General features: G+C 43.4%; 1 protein-coding gene across 1 annotated transcript in view; it reads left to right on the top strand.

The window, feature by feature from the left end:
• PLD1 (phospholipase D1) overlaps positions 1-21,323 on the top strand; it is a 186,185-nt gene that overhangs the window by 123,108 nt on the left and 41,754 nt on the right. The window contains exons 17-19 of the mRNA XM_030216519.1: positions 993-1,121; positions 7,249-7,367; positions 8,018-8,131. Of these exons, the coding sequence (XP_030072379.1) occupies positions 993-1,121; positions 7,249-7,367; positions 8,018-8,131 (362 nt within the window). The remainder of the gene's footprint in view (positions 1-992; positions 1,122-7,248; positions 7,368-8,017; positions 8,132-21,323) is intronic.

Below are 21,323 nucleotides of genomic sequence, written 5' to 3'. Positions count from 1 at the left end.
GGTTTAAACTCAGAATCTGTGGAAGGACTTCTTCCTTTTGCAAATAGTAGAACCCAGCTCAGAAGCTGGAAAAATCTACCATTGGACTTTCCTTCTACCAAAAGGATGACCTCTAAGTCAATCTGGGAGCGCACATTTGGATTCCAAGGCACCAAGATTTGGTACTCCTATCACCTTCTCCCACTACTCCAACCAGAGTTACACCTAATCACACTGACCACCCTTCAACATCTTCTGTCCTTCTGTGACTGTTCTCTTGTGCTTGACTGCTTAAATATTTTAAATTTAAATGCTTTACTTTTTGTCTATTAGATTGTAAGCTCTTTGAGCAGGGACTGTCTTTCTTCTGTGTTTGTACAGCGCTGCGTACACTTTGTAGCGCTCTAGAAATGTTAAATAGTAGTAGTAGTAGTAGTACTCTATTCCTGCTGAAATTTGTCTTATTACACCGTACATCTCTTTACGTAACGTGCTTAAAAGTTATTTGTCTTTACATCAATGGTCTTGACTGTTCAGAGCCGGTGGTGGGAGGCGGGGCTGGTGGTTGGGAGACGGGGATAGTGCTGGGCAGACTTATATGGTCTGTGCCCTGAAGAGGACAGGTACAAATCAAGGTAAGGTATACACATGAGTTCATCTTGTTGGGCAGACTGGATGGACCGTGCAGGTCTTTTTCTGCTGTCATCTACTATGTTACTATGATTGTAAATTGATTATGTTTCTGTAAATTCTATCTGACTGGGATTCTTTTTTGAAAGTTTTGTAATCTGCTTTGTACTGTAATCTGCTTTGGTTAAAGGCGGAACAGAAATCACATAATACAATACAAAAAATGCCGGATGGTCAGATTAGCGAAGGTCGGATAATCGAGACTGTACTGTATTTACATGTGTAAGTTCTGACTAGGGCTTCTAGAATGAGGGCCTATATCTCAGATACTTTGAGGATTTTCAAATCTCACAGACTTCTTTTATTTTCTACATATGCCACAGACCGAGGATCTGTTCGCAGCTTACAAACAGGCGTTGGGGAGCTTCAGGGTGAAACCAGATTCTGGCATGGCAAGGATTACTGCAACTTTGTCTTCAAGGACTGGGTTCAACTGGACAAACCTTTTGATGGTAAGGGCATTTGTAGACATTTCTGAAATTCTAACCTACAGTACTGGAAATCACTGTACAATCCAAAGTGTCCGATTCAAGGACTGGGTTCAGTGGGAAAGTGTTTGGTGGTAAGGGCAGTTGTAGACTTTTCTGGAATGCTAGCCTACAATACTGGGAATCTCGGTACGATCCAAAGAAATCTGTTAAATTGATATTTGGGATCTCCAAATTAATCCATAAGGTTGTCAACGTGTTTATAGATGTGGAAACAGGTTTTTGAAAATTAGAATAACAACAAGGTTCTGGTACTTACTGAAAAGAGGCCATTATTTGGACATCACTTGTCGCCACGCACTGATTTTTGGAGAATTTTGTTTTCAAAATGAAGGGGGGAAAACCCTTTACATTTGGGTTAGCCAGACATGTGTCTGAAATGCAATGAGTGAAAGCCCATATACCTTGAAGTATATGTTTAATAAAGAAGTTTGATATAATATATATATAGATATAAGTGATTGCCTTAGTCAGTAGATGCACAATCATTAGAGATATCCTGAAAACCTGACTTGCCAGAAAACTTGGTTGTTTAATAAGTATCTTAGTCATGGCATTGATTATCTAAATTGTAATCCTTGGATCTATTGGGGCTTGTATTCAGATTGCAGGAGTTAGCCTGGCAATATCCCACAGTCACCGCTAAACCAGGGATATTCAATGCTGGGCTGTTTCTGGTGACCGGCATTGAATATCCGGTTTATGTTTGGCTGGTTAGAAGATACCCGGCTATGTTGATATTCAGACTTAACCGGTTACCTTCTGACTGGCCAAAGATATCCCACATATTCTTGCTACCAAATATAGCTGCTAAACTGGGGCTGAAAGTCAGCAGATGGCCGATTATGTCGGCCGATATAACTGGCCGTCTGCTATCCGCTAACTGATGATATTCAGTGGGAGATAGCCAGCTATCCCCCGCTGAATATCACCGCATAGCTAGTTATGGGGCATTTAACCAGCCACTTAAATGCTTTTGAATATCGGGGGCATTTTGTCCAGTTTCTTGAACTTTACAGGTAGTTGCGGAATAGAAGCGAAGTGTAACATAACATAAATTTGCAATAAGCCTACACTCATGCCAGCCACTTCATCTAAATGACGTCACTTCACTACTTGGCTCTTCAACTGTTGCGATATTTTCTTCAGTGCAAATTGATTGGGACCTGCTTCCTCCTGACTGGCGATCAGTTGAGCCCGTTTCTCACCGTTTCTCCAAATATATTCTACACTTACCCTCTTCCACCTCTGTTCTGGAAACTCTTGCACCAGCCTGTGGGAACCATAACCTTTCTCCAGATACAAATTTTGATAAGGATCAGATCCTTCTGACAGAAGACCAGCAGTCTCTTCCTGATGTTTTGGGCAATCAGAATCAGTCTGTAGTAGACTCCAATAGTCTAGAGTGGGGTGCATAACGATCTGACTCCCAGATTATTCCAATTACAACTATTATGGAACCCTTCTATTTGTTCATCTTAATTACATCCTCGTGACTGAATATTATATCTTGTCTTGATATCATTATGTTATGTGTATCTATCAATCCACTTCCAATCCTGCATGATTTACTTATGCACTCTTATTTGTAACAATTGTAAAATTATTACTCCGTTAATATGATTGCGATGATATTCTTATGCACCTGTCTGTATCTATATTCTGAAATTCTTATTCTATAATGTGTATATGTCGTTGTAACATTTTGTAAGCCACATTGAGCCTGCAAATAGGTGGGAAAATGTGGGATACAAGTGCAGCAAATAAATAAATATATAAGTACAGAGAACATTGGCATTTGCAAGTGTAATTGCACTACGCACTATTCTAAGGTAGCACTTAAGTGCCTTAGAGGGGAAGTTATCGAGCTGTGTCACTGCGTTAAGTTGCATTATTTGTCTTACCACAGCGATATTTAAGTCACTGCAGGTTACATAGTAACGAGGTGCAAAATATGAAATCAGCTCGTTATTTTCTAAATTCCATAATGTGACTTGCATTAAATATAAAAGCAAAATGGCATGTGTGCGTAATCATAAGGACATAAGAATAGCCAAAATGGGCCAATTCAGGTCACAAGTACCTGGCAGAGACCCAAAACGTTGCAACTTTTCACGTGGAACCCCAAAGAGTAGCAACATTCTTTTCAGAATCTTAAATTGTAGCAGCATTCCATGCTACCAATCCCATGGTAAGCAGTGGCTTCCCCATTCCTGTCTCAATAGCAGACTATTGACTTTTCCTCCAGGAACTTGTCCAAACCTTTTTTTTAAACCCAGATATGCTATCCACTGTTACCACATCCTCCAGCAACAAGTTCCAGAGCTTAACTATTTGTTGAGTGAAAAAATATTTCCTCCTATTTATTTTAAATGTATTTCCATGTAACTTCATTGAGTGTCCCCCTAGGCTTTGTATTTTTGAAAGAGTAAAAAAATGTTTCGCTTTTACCTGTTCTACACCACTCAGGATTTTGTAGACATCAATCATATCCCCCCTTAGCTGTCTCTTTTCCAAGCTGAAGAGCCCCTCTTTAGCCTTTCCTCATATGAGAGCAGTTCCATCCTCTTTATCATTTTAATCGCTCTTCTTTGAACCTTTTCTAATTGTGCTGTATCTTTTTTGAGATACAGCAACAAGAACTAAATGCAGTACTCAAGGTGAGTTGCACCATGGAGCAATACAGAGGCATTATAGTGGTTAGGCCAGCGGGCTTTGATCCTGGTGACCTGGGTTTGATTCCCACTGCAGCTCCTTGTGACTTGAGCAAGTCACTTAACCCTCCATTGCCCCAGGTATAAAAGCTTAGCCCTCTAGGGACAGAGAAAGTATCTGTATATAATACGTATAGTGCTGCGTATGTCTAGTAGCACTGTAGAAATGATTAGTAGTAGTTATTTACCATCCCTTTCCTATATAATTCCTAGCATCATGTTTGCTTTTTTGGCCACCACTGCACACTTGGGCAGAAGATTTCAGCATATTGTCTACTACGACACCTAGATCTTTTTCTTGGGTGCTGACCCAAGGTGGACCCCTAGCATCAGGTAACTATGATTTGCATTATTCTTCCCAACGTGCATCACTTTGCATTTGTCCACATTAAATTTCATCTACCACTTGGATGCCCAGTCTTCCAATTTCCTAAGGTCTTCCTGCAGTTTTTCACAGTCTGCATGCGTTTTTACAACCTTTATGTCATCTGCAAATGTAATCACCTCATTTGTTGTTCCAATTTCCAGATCATTTATAAATATGTTAAATAGCACCGGACCTAGTGCAGATCCCTGCAGCACTCCACTATTCACCCTCCTTCGTTGAGAGAAATATCGAATAACCAATTCCTAATCCACAGCAGAAAATTGTCCCATGACTCTTTAATTTTCTTAGGAGTCTCTCATGAAGAACTTTGTCAAAAGCTTTCTGAAAATCTAGATACGCTACATCACCTGGCTCACCTTTATCAACATGTTTATTCACACCTTCAAAGAAATGAACCAGATTGGTAAGGCAAGACTTCCCTTGGCTGAATCCATGCTGGCTCTGTCCCATTAAATCATGTTTATCTATGTTTTCTTAATAATGGTTTCCACTATTCTACCTGGCACTGACGTCAGGCATACCGGTCTGTAATTTCCTGGATCACCCTTGGAACCCATTTTAAAGGTCAGCATTACGTTGGCCACCCTCCAATCTTCAGCTACTATAGACAATTTTAATGTCAGTACTAACAGGAATTCAGCAATTTCATGTTTGAGTTCGTTCAGTACTCTTGGATGCATGCCATCCAGTCCAGTTGATTTGCTACTCTTTAATTTGTTGATTAGGGTCAATACCTCTTCCAGGTTCACTGAGATTTCTTTCAGTTCCTCCACACATCATCACCTTTGAAAACCATTTCTGGTACAGGTAGATCTTTTACATCTTCTTCCATAAAGACCGAAGCAAAAAATTAATTCAGTCTCTCTGCTGTGGCCTTGTCCTTCATGATCTAACAGTCCCATGGATTCAGTCACAGGCTTTCTGCTTCTGATGTATCTGAAAAAGTTGTTACTGATAATTGCTAAGGATGATGACATTGTTTAGGTGAGGTGGCCAGTGTGAGTGTAGCCTTATTGCAAATTTATTCAGGATGATATACCCCAAATTTTATTGAAATTGGTCAAGTTTTGACAGAGCTGTGTATAGTTATTTTTTCAAACACAGTGTAGAATACTAGAATAACCTGTTATCAATGTTTGTAATATTTATTTTGACCTCAAACCAAAGTGGACATCAATATAAACACCAAGCTTCAACTCACTAATAAATATCACATATCTGTAGTTATATAAATAAGGGGAAAAGACCTCAGACGTCTGTGGTAATACAGCACCCTACGGACCGGTGTGTGGAGTGCTCAATTGGAACTATATAGACCCCCAAAATCATTGTCAACTTAGCCTTTAATTAAAGCATAGGGAATACTGTGTAGCATGCTGTGCACTTATCTTTTCCCAACGGGACCCGTTTCACCCTCAGGCTTCCTCAGGGATACAGTGCTTTAACTGGCTTCCACCATTTTGTTTCCCAGTCTATCTGGCCGATGATAGACTGGGGTCTATAGAGTATAGCTCCAATTAAGCACTCCACAGACCGGTCTGTAGGGTGCCATGTTACCACGGACCTCTGAGGCCTTTTCCCCTTATTTATATATTTATATAATTACATGTGTGTAATATTTATTAGTGAGTTGAAACTTGGTATCTATATTGATGTCCACTTTGGTTTGGGGTTTTGTTTACATTGTTTGTGGATTGAGATTCAATTTTGTTAGTAACATTTATTTGGCACACGTGCCAACCATAGAGCTGGCATAAGTGGAAGTGCCTAAATTTGGCACATACCCACGTAACTTATGGCATTCTGTAAAATATATGCATAAGTGTGACCTGCCCCTACTGTGCCCATTTGTTTGCTCTCTTTGCAAATATGTTCTCCGTAAGTTAAATGGGTATCTGCAAAATAGTACATAGGCAGAATTTTTGCATTTATCCGCATATGTGCAGACATTCTAAACCGGGGGTGTGCAATCTCGGCCCTCGCCACGTCGGGTTTTCAGGATTTCCCCAATGAATATGCTTGAGAGCTATTTGCATACAATGGAGGCAGTGCATGCAAATAGATCTCGTGCATATTTATTGGGGAAATCTTGAAAACCCGACTGGATTGCAGCCCTCGAGGACCGAGGTTGAACAACCCTACTGTAAACATTGATGTACATAATACATGTAAACGTGGGCACCTAGGTTATAGAATCGCTCTTCAGGATTTCTCTAATCTGCCCTGGGAACCCCACAGCCAGTCAGGTTTTCAGGATATACCTAATGAATATGCATGAGATACATTTGCACACAGTAGAGACAGTGCATGCAGATCCATCTCATGGAGTCTGGGGTGTTCCAGTAACTGGATGGATTGATCGTACATTAAGCTGAGAACTTGTGGTACTGAGTATGCTACTCAACTGAGAAGCCGTTGGTCTATCAAAACTTTTAAGATACGAACAACTGAAGGTTGACCACTGGGATTATATATTTGTCACGTCATTACAAGATTGCAGTGATGTGTGAAGGAGAACCTATTGGGAACTGTAAAGACTTTATATCAAGTGGACATATAAACCAATTTAAGTGGTGGACTGCGGATTTAGCAGTGTTTTTGATATATTCAATGCCTTGGACTAATGGGTTTGGAGGGTAGTCAGTAGAGTTTTTGTATTAGTTAGTATCCTTAATGTGTGTAAGAGGTTGAATGAAGGGTGAAAGTGTATGAATGTAGAATATGTTGATTTGTTAAATAAATATATTTGATATAATTTTTGTATTAAGAAATAAAGAAGTTTGAGCATAACTGGGTTAGTTCTGCATAGTAGTATATTAGGTGCAGTTATTCTGAAAAGTTGTTAGCCCATTAGAGATTATGGATATTAATTGCAGATATCTTGAAAGTGGCTATAGGATCTCCAGGACAGGGATGGGGGAGCCCTGAGAACCATTTGGTTACAGTGGTATGCAAGAGGAATTCTAACCATTTTAACTTGGCTGCTCAGATTTTATTGACAGATATACCACCCCAAGAATGCCCTGGCACGACATCTCCTCAGTTGTGCATGGAAAAGCAGCACGCGATGTCTCACGACACTTCATCCAGCGCTGGAATTTTACAAAGGTAGCACAAAGTCAACTTGAGGATGGCACAGCCTTCACACTGTGTAATTTTTAGTCTAGAAAAGTCCAAGTACTGTGAAGCTCCTGTTTAACTGACCAGTCTGATTTCATCAAAAATAGATCAGATATTAGCATGCCCAAAAATGATGAAGACTTTTTGTAGGTAATTAATTTCAGTAGTAAACGTAAGCCAGTGGCATTCTTGGCCTGGATGGCACCCGGGGCGGAGCGTCGATGCGCCCCCCCCTGGTAAATGACACCTTCCTCCCCCCTCCGGCGAAATGACACCCCCCCCGGGTGCATGCCGCTGGGGGGGGGGGTGCCGCGGCGCGCGCCTGCTCCGAGCTCGCTAAACTTCGCTTCGCTGCAGCTCCCTCTGCCCCGGAACAGGAAGTAACCTGTTCCGGGGCAGAGGGAGCTGCAGCGAACAAGCGACGAAGTTTAGCGAACTTGGAGCAGGCGCGCGGCGCCCCCCCCCCCAGCGGCGTGCACCCGGGGCGGACCGCCCCCCCCCCCCTTGGTACGCCACTGACGTAAGCAAAGGCTGAATATGTAGCTGAGCATCTGAGTCATTTGCTCAGACGCAGAATCAGCTCATGTTAATTTTTAATGTAAAGATTTGCCTAATTGTTTTTGTTTTCCTCCCTGAAGATTATGAAACCCAAGTACAGATCCCTTTCCTATCCATTCCTGTTGCCAAAAACTCATAAGACAGCCAAGGAACTGAAGTATCAAGTGCCAGAATCCGTAAACACTAAAGTACAAGTAAGTAATTACATACTCTGGAAGAGAGTTGGTAACGTCGCTTGCAAGAAGTTAGCAAGAAAAGTGGGTTTTGTAACGGATTTCTCTAAAGATTGCGCTGTTGTTCTCCATGTTAGTAGTTATCGCTTTAAATATTCTCACCCAGCAGTTTCTCCCCATAGTATAAACACTTACAGGGGAGTTCCATAACTGGGTGTATGGTGGCGTGTATAAGAACAGAGAACATTGGCATTTTGCATGTCTAATTGCACCACACACTTTTCTAAGACAGCACATAAGTGGGGACGTTATTAAGCTGTGTTAAGGCTTTAAGTTGCATTATTTGTCTTGCTGCAGCGTTACCATGGGTTACTTAGTAATGAGATGCAAAATATGAAAATGCACGTAGAGCAGCTCCATACGTTCTAAATTCCATAATGTGACTTGGCGTTGAACACTGAGTGTACACCACAAATCATATTACAGCCCTAAAATCACAGTAAAATAACCTCAGCTTTTAACTGGGGTCATTTTACTTCCCCCCACCCCAGGAGCATCGACTTGCCAAGCCATGGCCTGCTTATCCCAACTGTAACCTCCAGGGTCCTCCCCCATCTGGCCCCCTCCCTGAATTTGAGGTCCTTCGTCAAGACTCCACCCTACAAAAGTAGAGGCCTTTCTGAAGTAGACCCCGTGCCCCAATCAAGTTCCCACCCCCACCCTTATGCCCTAATTCCCTGGTGATCTAGGGGGGTCCCTGGACAGCGGTAATCCCTAGTCGCGCCTGCCCTTCCACTGCCATCCATCAAATGGTGCCCCTAGAAGTAGTTTTGTGTGACTTCCACTAGGGGTCGTACTTTCCAGCAGATTGGTGACTCCATGGATAAATCAACGTGCAGTAAAAGCTCATCTGGTAAGTTAAATGGGTATCTGCAAAATAGTACTTAGGCAGAATTTTTGCATTTATGCGCATATGTGCAGACATTCTAAACTGGGGGTGTTCAATCTCGGCCCTCGCCACGTTGGGTTTTCAGGATTTCCCCAATGAATATGCTTGAGAGCTATTTGCATACAATGGAGGCAGTGCATGCAAATAGATCTCATGCATATTTATTGGGGAAATCCTGAAAACCCCACTGGATTGCAGCCCTTGAGGACTGAGGTTGAACAACCCTACTCTCAATATTTATTTACATAATACATAACTTAGAGTGTAACTGCAAGAGAGTGTATGCATGGACCGAGCATGGGGAAGGGCATGTTAATAATGCATATGTTACTAACATACGTGCATAACTTATAGAATGCCTGTGTTGTATAGCACACTTAGTTTTGTGCCCAGTTACAGCTGCTGTTTTCCTAGTATAATTGGCCGTGCCAGTTTACACTAGAATTGGTGCTTAGCCTTTGGTCTTCACTCCCAGTCTGTGGGCTGCCAATAGGTCAGGTTTTCAGCCTATCCCGTGCTAACTGTAAAATTGGTCTCCGCCCATACTTGCTTAAGCATCTGCAGCTTATTCAGTCAAAGTTAGGCTCCTCCACTCGGTTTGATCATGTCACACCTCTTCTGCGCTCAGTGCACTGGCTCCCAGTCTTATAAAATTTAAGCTACTCTGTCTCATCTTTAAATCCTGCTTCCCGTCAGCTCCTGCCTACCTTCACTCTTTTCTGCTTCCCTATGTCCCTTCCTGCTCCCTCTGCTCTTCTAACATGAACCTTCTGATTGTCCCCTCTCTCCCTTCCTTCCATCTGACAATTTCTCGAGAGTCCTCCTTCAGATTCATCGGTCCCTCTCTCTGGAATGCCTTGCCCTCCCAGCTGTGTCTGGAGCCTTTGTTTGCCAAATTAAAAGCTTTGCTTAAGACACAATTGTTCTCTGAGGCCTTCAGCTGATCTATCCCTCCTCAGCCCTACCCTTTGGTTTTTCTGTCCCCAGATTTTATTGTATTGTAAAAAACGCAGAAGTCATGTTTTGACCCGGTGCGGTATGTCAAATGTGGGCCACCGAGAGACACAGCTGGGCCTGGGGCAGAAACGGACCGCTGGGCCTGAGGCAGAACCGGATCGCAGCGTATCGCCCCCCCCCCCCCACACACACACACACATGCATACACTCGTTCCATCTCTCCCTCCTGCCCGCCCACCCCCTTAATCTGGAGTGCAGGAATAGCCTAGTGTTTAGTGCAGTGGACTTTGATCCTGGAGATCTGGGTTTGATTCCCACTGCAGCTCCTTGTGTCTCTGGGCAAGTCACTTAACCCTCCATTGCCCCTGGTACAAAATAAGTACCTGAATATATGTAAACCGCTTTGAATGTAGTTGATATACCACCTTTCTGAGGTTTTTGCAACTACATTCAAAGCGGTTTACATATATTCAGGTACTTATTTTGTACCAGGGGAAATGGAGGGTTAAGTGACTTGCCCAGAGACACAAGGAGCTGGGGAGGACAGATCGTGGGAGCAGGCAGGCAGAAAGAGGCTTGCCAGCACCAGACTCCCCCTTGAAGGCAGAAACAGAAGAGTAAGGGAAATGGAACTTGATATACCACCTTTCTGAGGTTTTTGCAAGTTCCATTTCCCTTACTCTTCTGTTTCTGCCTTCAAGGGGGAGTCTGGTGCCGGCAAGCCTCTTTCTGCCTGCCTGCTCCCACGATCTGTCCTCCCCTGCTCCTGTTTGTGCCAGGAGAGAGAACCTGGATGACTGCATTAACGTGATATCTCACTAATTCAATCATCCGCGTTCTGGGCGGCACACAGGAGCAGGAGAGGAAGACAGGCAGAAAGAAGCTTGCCGGCGCCAGACCCGGGGAATTTTCTCCCCCTGTCCCCTCCCCCGGTGGCACTATGTTAAGAATCTGGAAATAAATAAATGACAGGGAAAGTGTAGAGACGGACTTTAAAGAAATTTAGTGGCCCTGTCTGGATAGTGCAGCCGAATATCTGTCTTAAGAGGCATTTATCTGAGTAACAGATGTTGCTACATGGAGAAATGCTTTAAAATATCAGCACCGTAGACTCTTGAGGGCCAATATTCAAAGCGATGTCACCTGGCTGGTGAAATCACTTGTTTGGGGCTATCCACTGATATTTAGCAGCACGTAATCAGTTTGTGTCACTGAATATTATTATTATTATTAGCATTTGTATAGCGCTACCAGACGCATGCAGCGCTGAACACCTGATACAAAGAGACAGTCCCTGCTCAAAAGAGCTTACAATCTAAATAATACAGACAGACAAGACAGTTACAGGTGGGGGAAGTAATGGGTGAGAAGGAAGGAAGGGACAAGGGGAGGGCAATTGAGTAGTGGCTAGGAGCTAAAAAGCAGCAGTGAAAAGGTGGGTTTTCAGCATAGATTTGAAAACAGGTAGAGATGGAGCTAGACGTATAGGTCCAGGAAAGTCTATTCCAGGCATAAGGTGCCGCGAGAGAAAAGGAGTGAAGCTTGGAGTTAGCAGTGGAGGAGAAGGGGGATGACAAGAGAGATTTGTCCAGTGAGCGGAGTTCACAGGGAGGAATGTAGGGAGAGATGAGAGTGGAGAGGTAATGGGGGGCTGCAGAGTGGATGCATTTAAAGGTCTGTACGAGAAGTTTAAATTGAATGCGGAAGCGGACAGGGAGCCAGTGAAGTGACTTGAGGAGTGGGCTAGTGTGGGTATATCGCCACAGACTGCTAAATTCAAAGCTGGCTATTTTGTGGGTTGTTCCTGGGCGGAGTCGACACTTTTATGGTTAAGTGCTGATACTCAGATTAGTGGTCAAGTCGGACCGCATAAAAGCCTGTCCATTCTTTATGTAGTTAAGTGCAGAATATCGCATAACTTAATGCAGAGAAAACACAATGTCTTGTACTAACATCACAATAATATAACGCAAATATATTCACCATTATATCCACACCAAACTTTACCCTTCCTGTTTCAGACACCCTTAAAATTCTTGGAGTAACCATTGATAGGAATCTTACACTTGAAAGCCATGTGAAGAATACAACAAGGAAGATGTTCCACTCAATGTGGAAACTCAAAAGAGTAAAACCTTTTTTCCCTAGGGGAATCTTTCGTAATCTAGTACAATCAATGGTATCAGGCACAGGCAGCTCCTTGTGACTCTGGGCAAGTCACTTAACCCTCCATTGCCCCATGTAAGCCGCATTGAGCCTGCCATGAGTGGGAAAGTGCAGGGTACAAATGTAACAAAAATAAAATAGATACTATTGGACATTCTACGTGGAATGTTGCTACTATTGGAGATTCTGATGCTACTATTGGAGATTCTACGTGGAATGTTGCTACTATTGGAGATTCTGTTGCTACTATTGGCGGTTCTACATGGAATGTTGCTACTATTGGAGATTCTACATGGAATGTTGCTATTCCACTAGCAACATTCCATGTAGAAGGCTGCGCAGGCTTCTGTTTCTGTGAGTCTGACGTCCTGCAGGACGTCAGACTCACAGAAGCAGAAGCCTGCGCGGCCACATTGGTGATCTGCAAGGGCCGACTTCTAAATGGAATGTTGCTAGTGGAATAGCAACATTCCATGTAGAATCTCCAATAGTAGCAACAGTAGAGGAGGAGTGGCCTAGTGGTTAGGGTGGTGGACTCTGGTCCTGAGGAACTGAGTTCGATTCCCACTTCAGGCACAGGCAGCTCTGGGCAAGTCACTTAACCCTCCATTGCCCCAGGTACAAATAAGTACCTGTCGTTTCTTTCTCTATAATATTAACAAAATTCGCCCTTTCCTCTCCGAGGACGCTACCAAAACCCTTACCCACACCCTTATCACCTCTCACCTAGACTACTGCAATTTGCTTCTCGCTGGCCTCCCGCTCAGCCATCTTCTCTTGAATCTGTCCAAAACTCTGCTGCGCGTCTTGTATTGCGCCAGAGTCGCTATACTCACGTTAGCCCTCTCCTCAAGTCGCTTCACTGGCTCCATATCCGCTTCCGCATACAGTTCAAACTTCTCCTTTTGACCTACAAGTGCATCCATTCCACAGCTCCTCAGTACCTTTCCGCTCTCATCTCTCCCTACACTCCTCCCCGTGAACTCCGTTCGCTGGGTAAATGTCTCCTGTCTTCCCCCTTCTCCCCCACTGCTAACTCCCGGCTCCGTTCCTTCTATCTCGCTGCTCCCTATGCCTGGAATAGACTCCCTGAGCCAGTACGTCAGGCTCAGTCTCTGGCTGTCTTCAAGTCTAGGCTTAAAGCCCACCTCTTTGCTACTGCTTTCGACTCCTAACCATGGCTCTCTTACTCAACACCCTCACTTATCACCCCTACCACTGCAATTTCCCCACCCCTAGCTGTCTGTTCATCTGTCCAATTTAGATTGTAAGCTCTGTTGAGCAGGGACTGTCTTTTCATGTTAATTTGTACAGCGCTGCGTAATTCTAGTAGCACTATAGAAATGTTTAATAGTAGTAGTAGTAGTAGTAAGCCGCATTGAGCCTGTCATGAGTGGGAAAGCGCGGGGTACAAATGTAACAAAAAAAAAATTTAGACTACTGCAATGGACTTCTTGCTGGCTGTAAAGAACAAATCATGAAAAAACTTCAAATAGCCCAAAACACTGCAGCCAGATTTATATTTGGAAAAACAAAATACGATAGTGCCAAACTCCTAGGAGAAAAGTTACACTGGCTTCCTCTTAAAGAACGTCTAACGTTCAAAATATGCACTCTGGTGCATAAAATAATTCACGGAGCTGCCCCGGCCTACACGTTAGACCTTATTGACCTACCACCCAGGAACGCCAAAAGATCAGCATGTACGTTCCTGAATCTTCACTTCCCCAGCTGTAAAGGTCTAAAATACAGATTAATACATGCGCCCAGCTTTTCATACACGAGTTCGCAGCTGTGGAATGCTCTACCATTTGACCTGAAAATAATTCACAACCTAATTAACTTCCGTAAAGCACTGAAGACTCACCTCTTTAACAAGACATACCATAATGACTCATAACAGGAACTGGAATGCATCATCGCTTACTTAATATTCGGAATATTTTCTCCCTATACCGGATTGTTTACTTTTATTATGTATCTGTACTCTGGAATGGCGTAAGCCATGACGGAAAATTGTAAGCCACATTGAGCCTGCAAATAGGTGGGAAATTGTGGGATACAAATGCAACAAATAAATAAATAAATAAATAAATAAATAAATAAGAGAGAGCTGGCATGGCCCGGCATTGAATGGGAATAACTCTGACAGCAGGTAAACAAAAATAACCACTCACTGCTGCAACTGGAATATCTGACCCTTTAGCATTTGTATAAGAACCAAAACTGGGCAGTGAACAAGAGACTACAAACAGCAGTGAAATTACTTTTTCGCTACTAAAAAGACACATGGGGGGGAGGGGGTGAAAACGCTGCAAATCTAACCACCATACTAGGGCAGATTAGAAGAGTCACTTTGCTCTTTATCTGCTGTCATTTACCAACTTGCTATGTAATAGATTTCTATCCTAAATAGCTTTCCAGCTGCAGGAGGAAATGGAAGATAAGGGCCTTGTCCTAGGTCACCACCAGTAATTAGGGGGAGAAATAGGATTTGAACTCTAGCGAGCCGGCCACTGCCTCTGTCTGATTTTCATTTTCTGGTACAACAAGGAAACTTGCTGAGATTTCGACGCCGGCTTTCTGATTCAGACAATAATACTGTTACTGCACTCCAGGGGCAACCGTCAGAAACTCTTTTGATGAGCTTGGGAAAATAAGTCGAATCTCTCTGCCGTAGTCTTTCTGTTTCCAAATAATTACAGAAATGCACTAGAGGCTGACAGTGACCACAAGGCTGAACTAGAAAACCCAGTTAAGGAATAGTCAGTTCCCAGCATGCCACCAGCTGTATGAACTTAAGACAAATCACTTCACTACCCTATGCTGGAGCTTACATTGTGAGATATCTAAACCAGTGATCTCATAACCATATGACTTATGTTTTACAATACTGCATACAAAGATATGCTTTATGTACATTTTGTTCCATTCATAAATGATAAAGCTTTCATTGTTGTCAGAGGTTCCAAAGATCTGACCATCCATGGAGCGAAAAGCCAAGTGGTTCGAGTTGTTACAAATGCTAATAATAATAATAATAGTAATTAAAACTGTCTGCATTTTGTTTTGTGCAATGCTTTCTGGTTATATGCTTCTTTTTCTTTACCTTCTACCATTACTACGGCATTCGGGAGCTGTCATTGGGGAAGATACATTTAAATCTTCTGCTCAGTGTGCGACAGCAGCCAAAAAAGCAAATAGAATATTAGGAATTATTAGGAAACTAAGAATGAAGCAAAGAATATCATAATGCCTCTTTATTGCTCCGTTGTGCAACCAACCGTTGATGTATTTCAACCAGAAGTAGAAAAGCTTCAAAGAAGGGTGACCAGAATGATTAAGGGTCTGAAACGCCTCTCATACGAGGAAAGGCTTAAGATCTAGGTGTCGTCGTCGATAATACACTGAAACCTTCTGCTCAGGGTGCTGCTGCGGCTAGGAAAGCGAATAGAATGTTGGGTATTATTAGGAAAGGTATGGAAAACAGGTGTGAGGATGTTATAATGCCGTTGTATCGCTCCATAGTGCGACCGCACCTTGAGTATTGTGTTCAATTCTGGTCGCCGCATCTCAAGAAAGATATAGTAGAATTGGAAAAGGTGCAGCGAAGGGCGACTAAAATGATAGCGGGGATGGGACGACTTCCCTATGAAGAAAGACTAAGGAGGCTAGGGCTATACAGCTTGGAGAAGAGACGGCTGAGGGGACACATGATAGAGGTATATAAAATAATGAGTGGAGTGGAACAGGTGGATGTGAAGCGTCTGTTCACGCTTTCCAAAAATACTAGGACTAGGGGGCATGCGATGAAACTACAGTGTAGTAAACTTAAAACAAATCGGAGAAAAGTTTTCTTCACCCAACGCATAATTAAACTCTGGAATTCGTTGCCGGAGAACGTGGTGAAGGCGGTTAGCTTAGCAGAGTTTAAAAAGGGGTTAGACGGTTTCCTATATAACAAGTCCATAAACCACTACTAAATGGACGGGAAAAATCCACAATTCCAGGAATAACATGTATAGAATGCTTGTACATTTGGGAAGCTTGCCAAGTGCCCTTGGCCTGGATTGGCCACTGTCGTGGACAGGATACTGGGCTCAATGGACCCTTGGTCTTTTCCCAGTGTGGCATTACTTATGTACTTATGAGGTCAGGGCTCTTGAGCTTGGAGAAGAGACTGCTGGTGCGGGGGGGGGGGGGTAAATGTGAGGTGATTGTTTAAACTTTAAAAAAGTGGTAGGCAGATGGGACCAGTCCCATTAGCCAGTGTTAGCCAGGTACTGGCCCTGGAACTGTATGTGTGTGTGTTTGAGGGGGGGGGGGGGGTTGTTAGGTTCAGGCAGAGATTGTTATATTTTGAAATTGAAGGTAGGAAACTGATTGGTTAGAAGATAGGAACTATCGGAAGTGAGGGGAGGGGCACTTGAGCTGGACATGGAGCTCAGCAGAAACCAGCTCACTCGCCTTCATGCCCGGCTGTATGAGCTGGTCCCATCATTTTATGATCAGATATCTTCCGAGGCTGGCACTTAAGGACAGAAGAGGTGATTTAAGGGGCTGGTAAAAATCAGTTGACAGGTTAGTCGGTGGATGGAGGAAAATGGGGGTCAATAAGTATGACATGAAAGGGTTGACTTGTATAGGTTTGTTCTTGAAGGATGGGATACAAGAGGCCTTTGAGTAGGTTGTCTACCCTCATTCTGTTTGTCTACAGCTTTATTCAGAGGGGGAGGAGGGAGTTGTATTGCAATTGAGCTTTAGCAGGGTCCCCAAGCCATTTTTGTGGCAATGGGAACATGTGGTAATGGGAAAGTGTCCATAAACAGGGGATGGGTTAAGTTACAGTTTTGTTATGGTGTATGGAGCTTGGTACCTGCAGTTCACAGTTAATAGATGGTGCGGTCTACAGTTGAGGTTCTTTGATCTATCCAGTGGGGCACCAGGTAGATTGGCAGGGCTTTTAATGTTGTTGGTGGCCATCATTATGCCTGATGGTTATTTGTTTTTTAACTAGTTTGGTTTGTACTAGTTGTTTGGTGTAGCCAAGGGTGGGCCGGGGTGGGCCCAGGCCCACCCACTTTAGGTTCAGGCCCACCAAGTAGCAGCACACCTATAATGTGGCTAGCAGGGACCCCCAAGCACCACCAGCCAAAAACTCCCAACAACTGTTTGCTGCCGGTGAAAATCTGCTATTTAAAAGGTATACGGGGGGGAGAGGGGATGTTTGAAAGACCATATGGCACGCAGGCAAGAGAGGGAGAAGCCAAATCACTTGTAGGACAAGGCGGAGTTCTGCCCACCCACCTTGGGTCCAGGCCCACCCAAACTTGGGTGTCTCGCTACGCCCCTGATCCTGTCTGTTATATATTCTATCTGTAGATAAAGGGGTTGGGGAAGGAGGATGTGTGGAAGGGACAGGTGCCAGTTACCATGATTAGTACACAGACCAGTTATTTCGTAATACTTTTAAAACAAATAGGAGAAAGTATTTTTTTCACTCGGTTCATATTTAAGCTTTGGAACTCGTTGCCAGAGAATGTGGTAAAAGCAGTTGGTGTAGCTGGATTTTAAAATGGTGTGGATTGTGAAACTGATGAGGCTACTGTGATGATGAAGCTCCCACCTCAGGATCCCAGATCCCTCTTTCACTCAGGGTGAGCTGGTTCTCCATATGCAGATTTTATGCAAATTACTCTACTACCCTTTTCTGCTCAGGGTGACCTGCTTCTCAAAAAGCAAACATTGTCAGGTTTCACCAATCAGGCTATTTTCATACACAAATTTATTCCAGCCTCTGGGGCACACTTCTTTTAGCTTAAAACACTTTCACAAGCTTAAACAGTTCTTCCAGCTTAACCATTTCATTTCTTCCTACTCAGTGCAATCTTCCATTTTAAACATTTCTTCTTGCACAGTTCATTATCCATAGATTTCTTCCCCCTGAGCCCTCTCACACAGGCATTTGGGCTCAGTACTAACTCAGTCCCTGGACACACAGTCCCTCCTTGTAGCACACAGCTCTAGACACAGTCTTTTCACCTTGGACACCCAGTCCCTCTTCACTGTTCTAGACACACAGTCTTTTCACCTGGGACCCACAGTACCTCTTCACTGCCCGAGACACACAGTCTTTTCACCTGGGACACACAGTACCTCTTCACTGTTCTAGACACACAGTCTTTTACTCAGTCCCTGGACACACAGTCCCTCCTTGAACACATAGTTCTTATTCTTGATACTCCAGGGCCTTCTTACCCCAGCCAGCTTCCTTGCCTTGCACACAGTTCACCACCAGTCCAAAGGGCTCAGCCAGTACTTCCCATGGGGACCTCCTGCTTCAGCTACCAGCTCTCTTCCTCCCTCACACGCTGGTGGGGTCTTTAAGGGATTAATGGCCAAACAGGACCCAGCCCATAATCCGCTGCACCTGTTTCTATCCCCAGGATTCTCCTCGGTCCTAGCGACCTCCAGCTATACCTCCCCTCACTGGCTCCCTTTCGTGACTCACCCAGCCCTTCTCCCTGGACATTTTAGGGGGGCAGCGCCCTCTAGGGGCCTAACCAGGGTAGGACAGCCTCTTCCTTCTTACAGGATACATTTCTGGAAGGAAAGTCCATAAACTGCTCTTAAGGTAGACCTGGGGAAAGCCACTTCCTAGTCTTGGAGACTGCCAGCATGGAATCTTTTATCTGACCCAGTATGGCAGTTCTTACTCATCAATCTATTACATTTCTTTGAAGGGGAGAACAAACATGTGGATAAAGGTGAGCCGGTCGATATTTTGTATCTGGATTTTCAAAAGGCATTTGACAAAGTACCTCATGAATGACTCCAGAGGAAGTTGGAGAGTCAGGGGATAGGAGGTAGTGTACTATTGTGAATTAAAAACTGGTTAAAAGGTAGAAAACCGAGAGTAGGATTAAATGATCAGTGTTCTTATTGGAGAAGGGTAGATAGTGGGGTTCCCCATGGGTCTGTGCTGGGACTGTTGCTTTTTAACATATTTATAAATGATCTAAAGTTGGGAGTAACTAGTGAGGTAATTAAATTTGCTGACAACACAAAGCTATTCAAAGTTGTTAAATCACAAGAGGATTGTGAAAAATTACAAGAGGACCTTACGAGACTGGAAGACTGGGTATCCAAATGGCAAATGACCATTAATGTGAGCAAGCGCAAAGCGATGCATGTGGGAAAGAGGAACCCGAACTATAGCTATGTAATGCAAGGTTACACATTAGGTATCACCAGGAAAGGGATCTAGGTGTCATCGTTGATGATATGTTGAAACCGTCTGCTCAGGGTGTGGCGGCAGCTAAGAAAGCAAATAGAATGTTAGGAATTATTAGGAAAGGAATGGAAAACAAAAATGAGGACGTTATAATGCCTTTGTATCGCTCCATGGTGCGACCGCACCTCAAATATTGTGTGCAATTCTGGTCACCACATCGCAAAAAGATATGGTAGAATTAGAAAAGGTACAGAGAAGGGTGACAAACATGAAAAAGGGGATGGGACGACTTTCCTATGAGGAAAGGCTAAAGCGGCTAGGGCTCTTCAGCTTGGAGAAGAGATGGCTGAGGTGAGATATGATAGAGGTCTATAAAATAATGAGTGGTATGGACCAGGTAGATGTGAATCTTGTTTACTCTTTCCAAAAATACTAGGACTAGGGGGCACACAATGAAGCTACAAAGTAGTAAATTTAAAACTAAGAGAAAATATTTCTTCACTCAACATGTAATTAAACTCTGGAATTCGTTGCCAGAGAAATGTGGTAAAGGTGGTTAACTTAGTGGGATTTAAAAAAGGTTTGGATGGCCTCAATAGCAGACTATGAAGTTTTCCTTCAGGAATTTGTCCAAACCTTTTTTAAACCCAGATACGCTAACCGCTGTTACCACCTCCTCCGACAAAAAGTTCCAGAGCTTAACTATTCGTTGAGTGAAAAAATATTTCCTCCTATTTGTTTTAAAAGTATTTCCATGTAACTTTATAAATGCATATTTCCACACAAGGGGGTAAATTCAGTAAATAGCACCCAAAGTTAGATGCCGGGATGATCCGCCAAAGTTGTCTGCATGGAACATTTACAGAGTACTAGCTTAGCGCAGATTTTGCACCTATCTTTGGGCGTGATCGTTTATGCCTGCCAAAAGCTGTTGGGTTGTGTAAATGACATTATGCTATAACATTGTGCCTAAATCCTGGGAATGCCGCAGACCTGCCCATGCCTTTCCCATGACCTCACTCCCTTTAGAGTTGCATGCCATAAAATTTAGGTACATATGCTATAGGGTGTAGGGCAAATCCGCGCGTAACTTCGTATGATTGCCAATTATTGATTGTTACAGCCTAATTTAGTTTACGCACAAATCTGTGGTCCGTGCCTAAATTTGCATGTCCAATATTAGAGAACCTATATAAACTCTTGGGGTTTAATACTGCATTACATGCAAACCTGGTTTTTAAGATTGCCCTCCCTCTGAGAAGCTGACAGACAGGTTGAACTGGAGAATATTGAAGGGCTGTGATCACTATAGCTGTTCTTCCCTTACCTCCTCTGCCTCTGGCAACCGGTGTCAATGCAGATTGGTTAAAGGAATTCCAGATCCTCAGAAGGAGAATTACTGTAACACATGTCTTTTAAGTACATGACTGCACTTAAAAGACCGGAACAGTCCATCCAATCTGCCCAGAAAGGTGGCTAGGGTTGTACCTGTGCCTCTGTCTTTCATCACCCGGCATTTTGGTTTCTTGAGAAGGAAACTCCTGTGTGACTTGATGAACACGCTGACTTTTCAATGGGCCGTGACCCTGACTGTGTCTATCAGTTCACTCCCCTGTTGCCTATCAACGCAGGTGCTACCTTGCTTAAAAATGGTGCAAAATGTTCACAAATCGATGAAAAGGGTAAAAATGCGTGTTGAACTACAGAAGAAAGCTTGTATTCGTGTGATTCAAAGTGATTTTAAAGCGTTTGGTGCATTGCTTATATGATTCATATACATGTGCTAGTAATGACTTCTGCAACTTGATCTGAGGACCTTCTTTCCTGTTTGGATTTTGGACGTTTTTTTGTAAAAACATCCAAAGTCGGACTTAAATGTCATATCGAAAATTCCCCTCCACGTGACT

Source organism: Microcaecilia unicolor, chromosome 10, assembly GCF_901765095.1.
Source record: "Microcaecilia unicolor chromosome 10, aMicUni1.1, whole genome shotgun sequence".
In the NCBI taxonomy this organism is placed as follows: Eukaryota; Metazoa; Chordata; class Amphibia; order Gymnophiona; family Siphonopidae; genus Microcaecilia; species Microcaecilia unicolor.
This window is presented reverse-complemented; position numbering and strand designations above follow the sequence as displayed.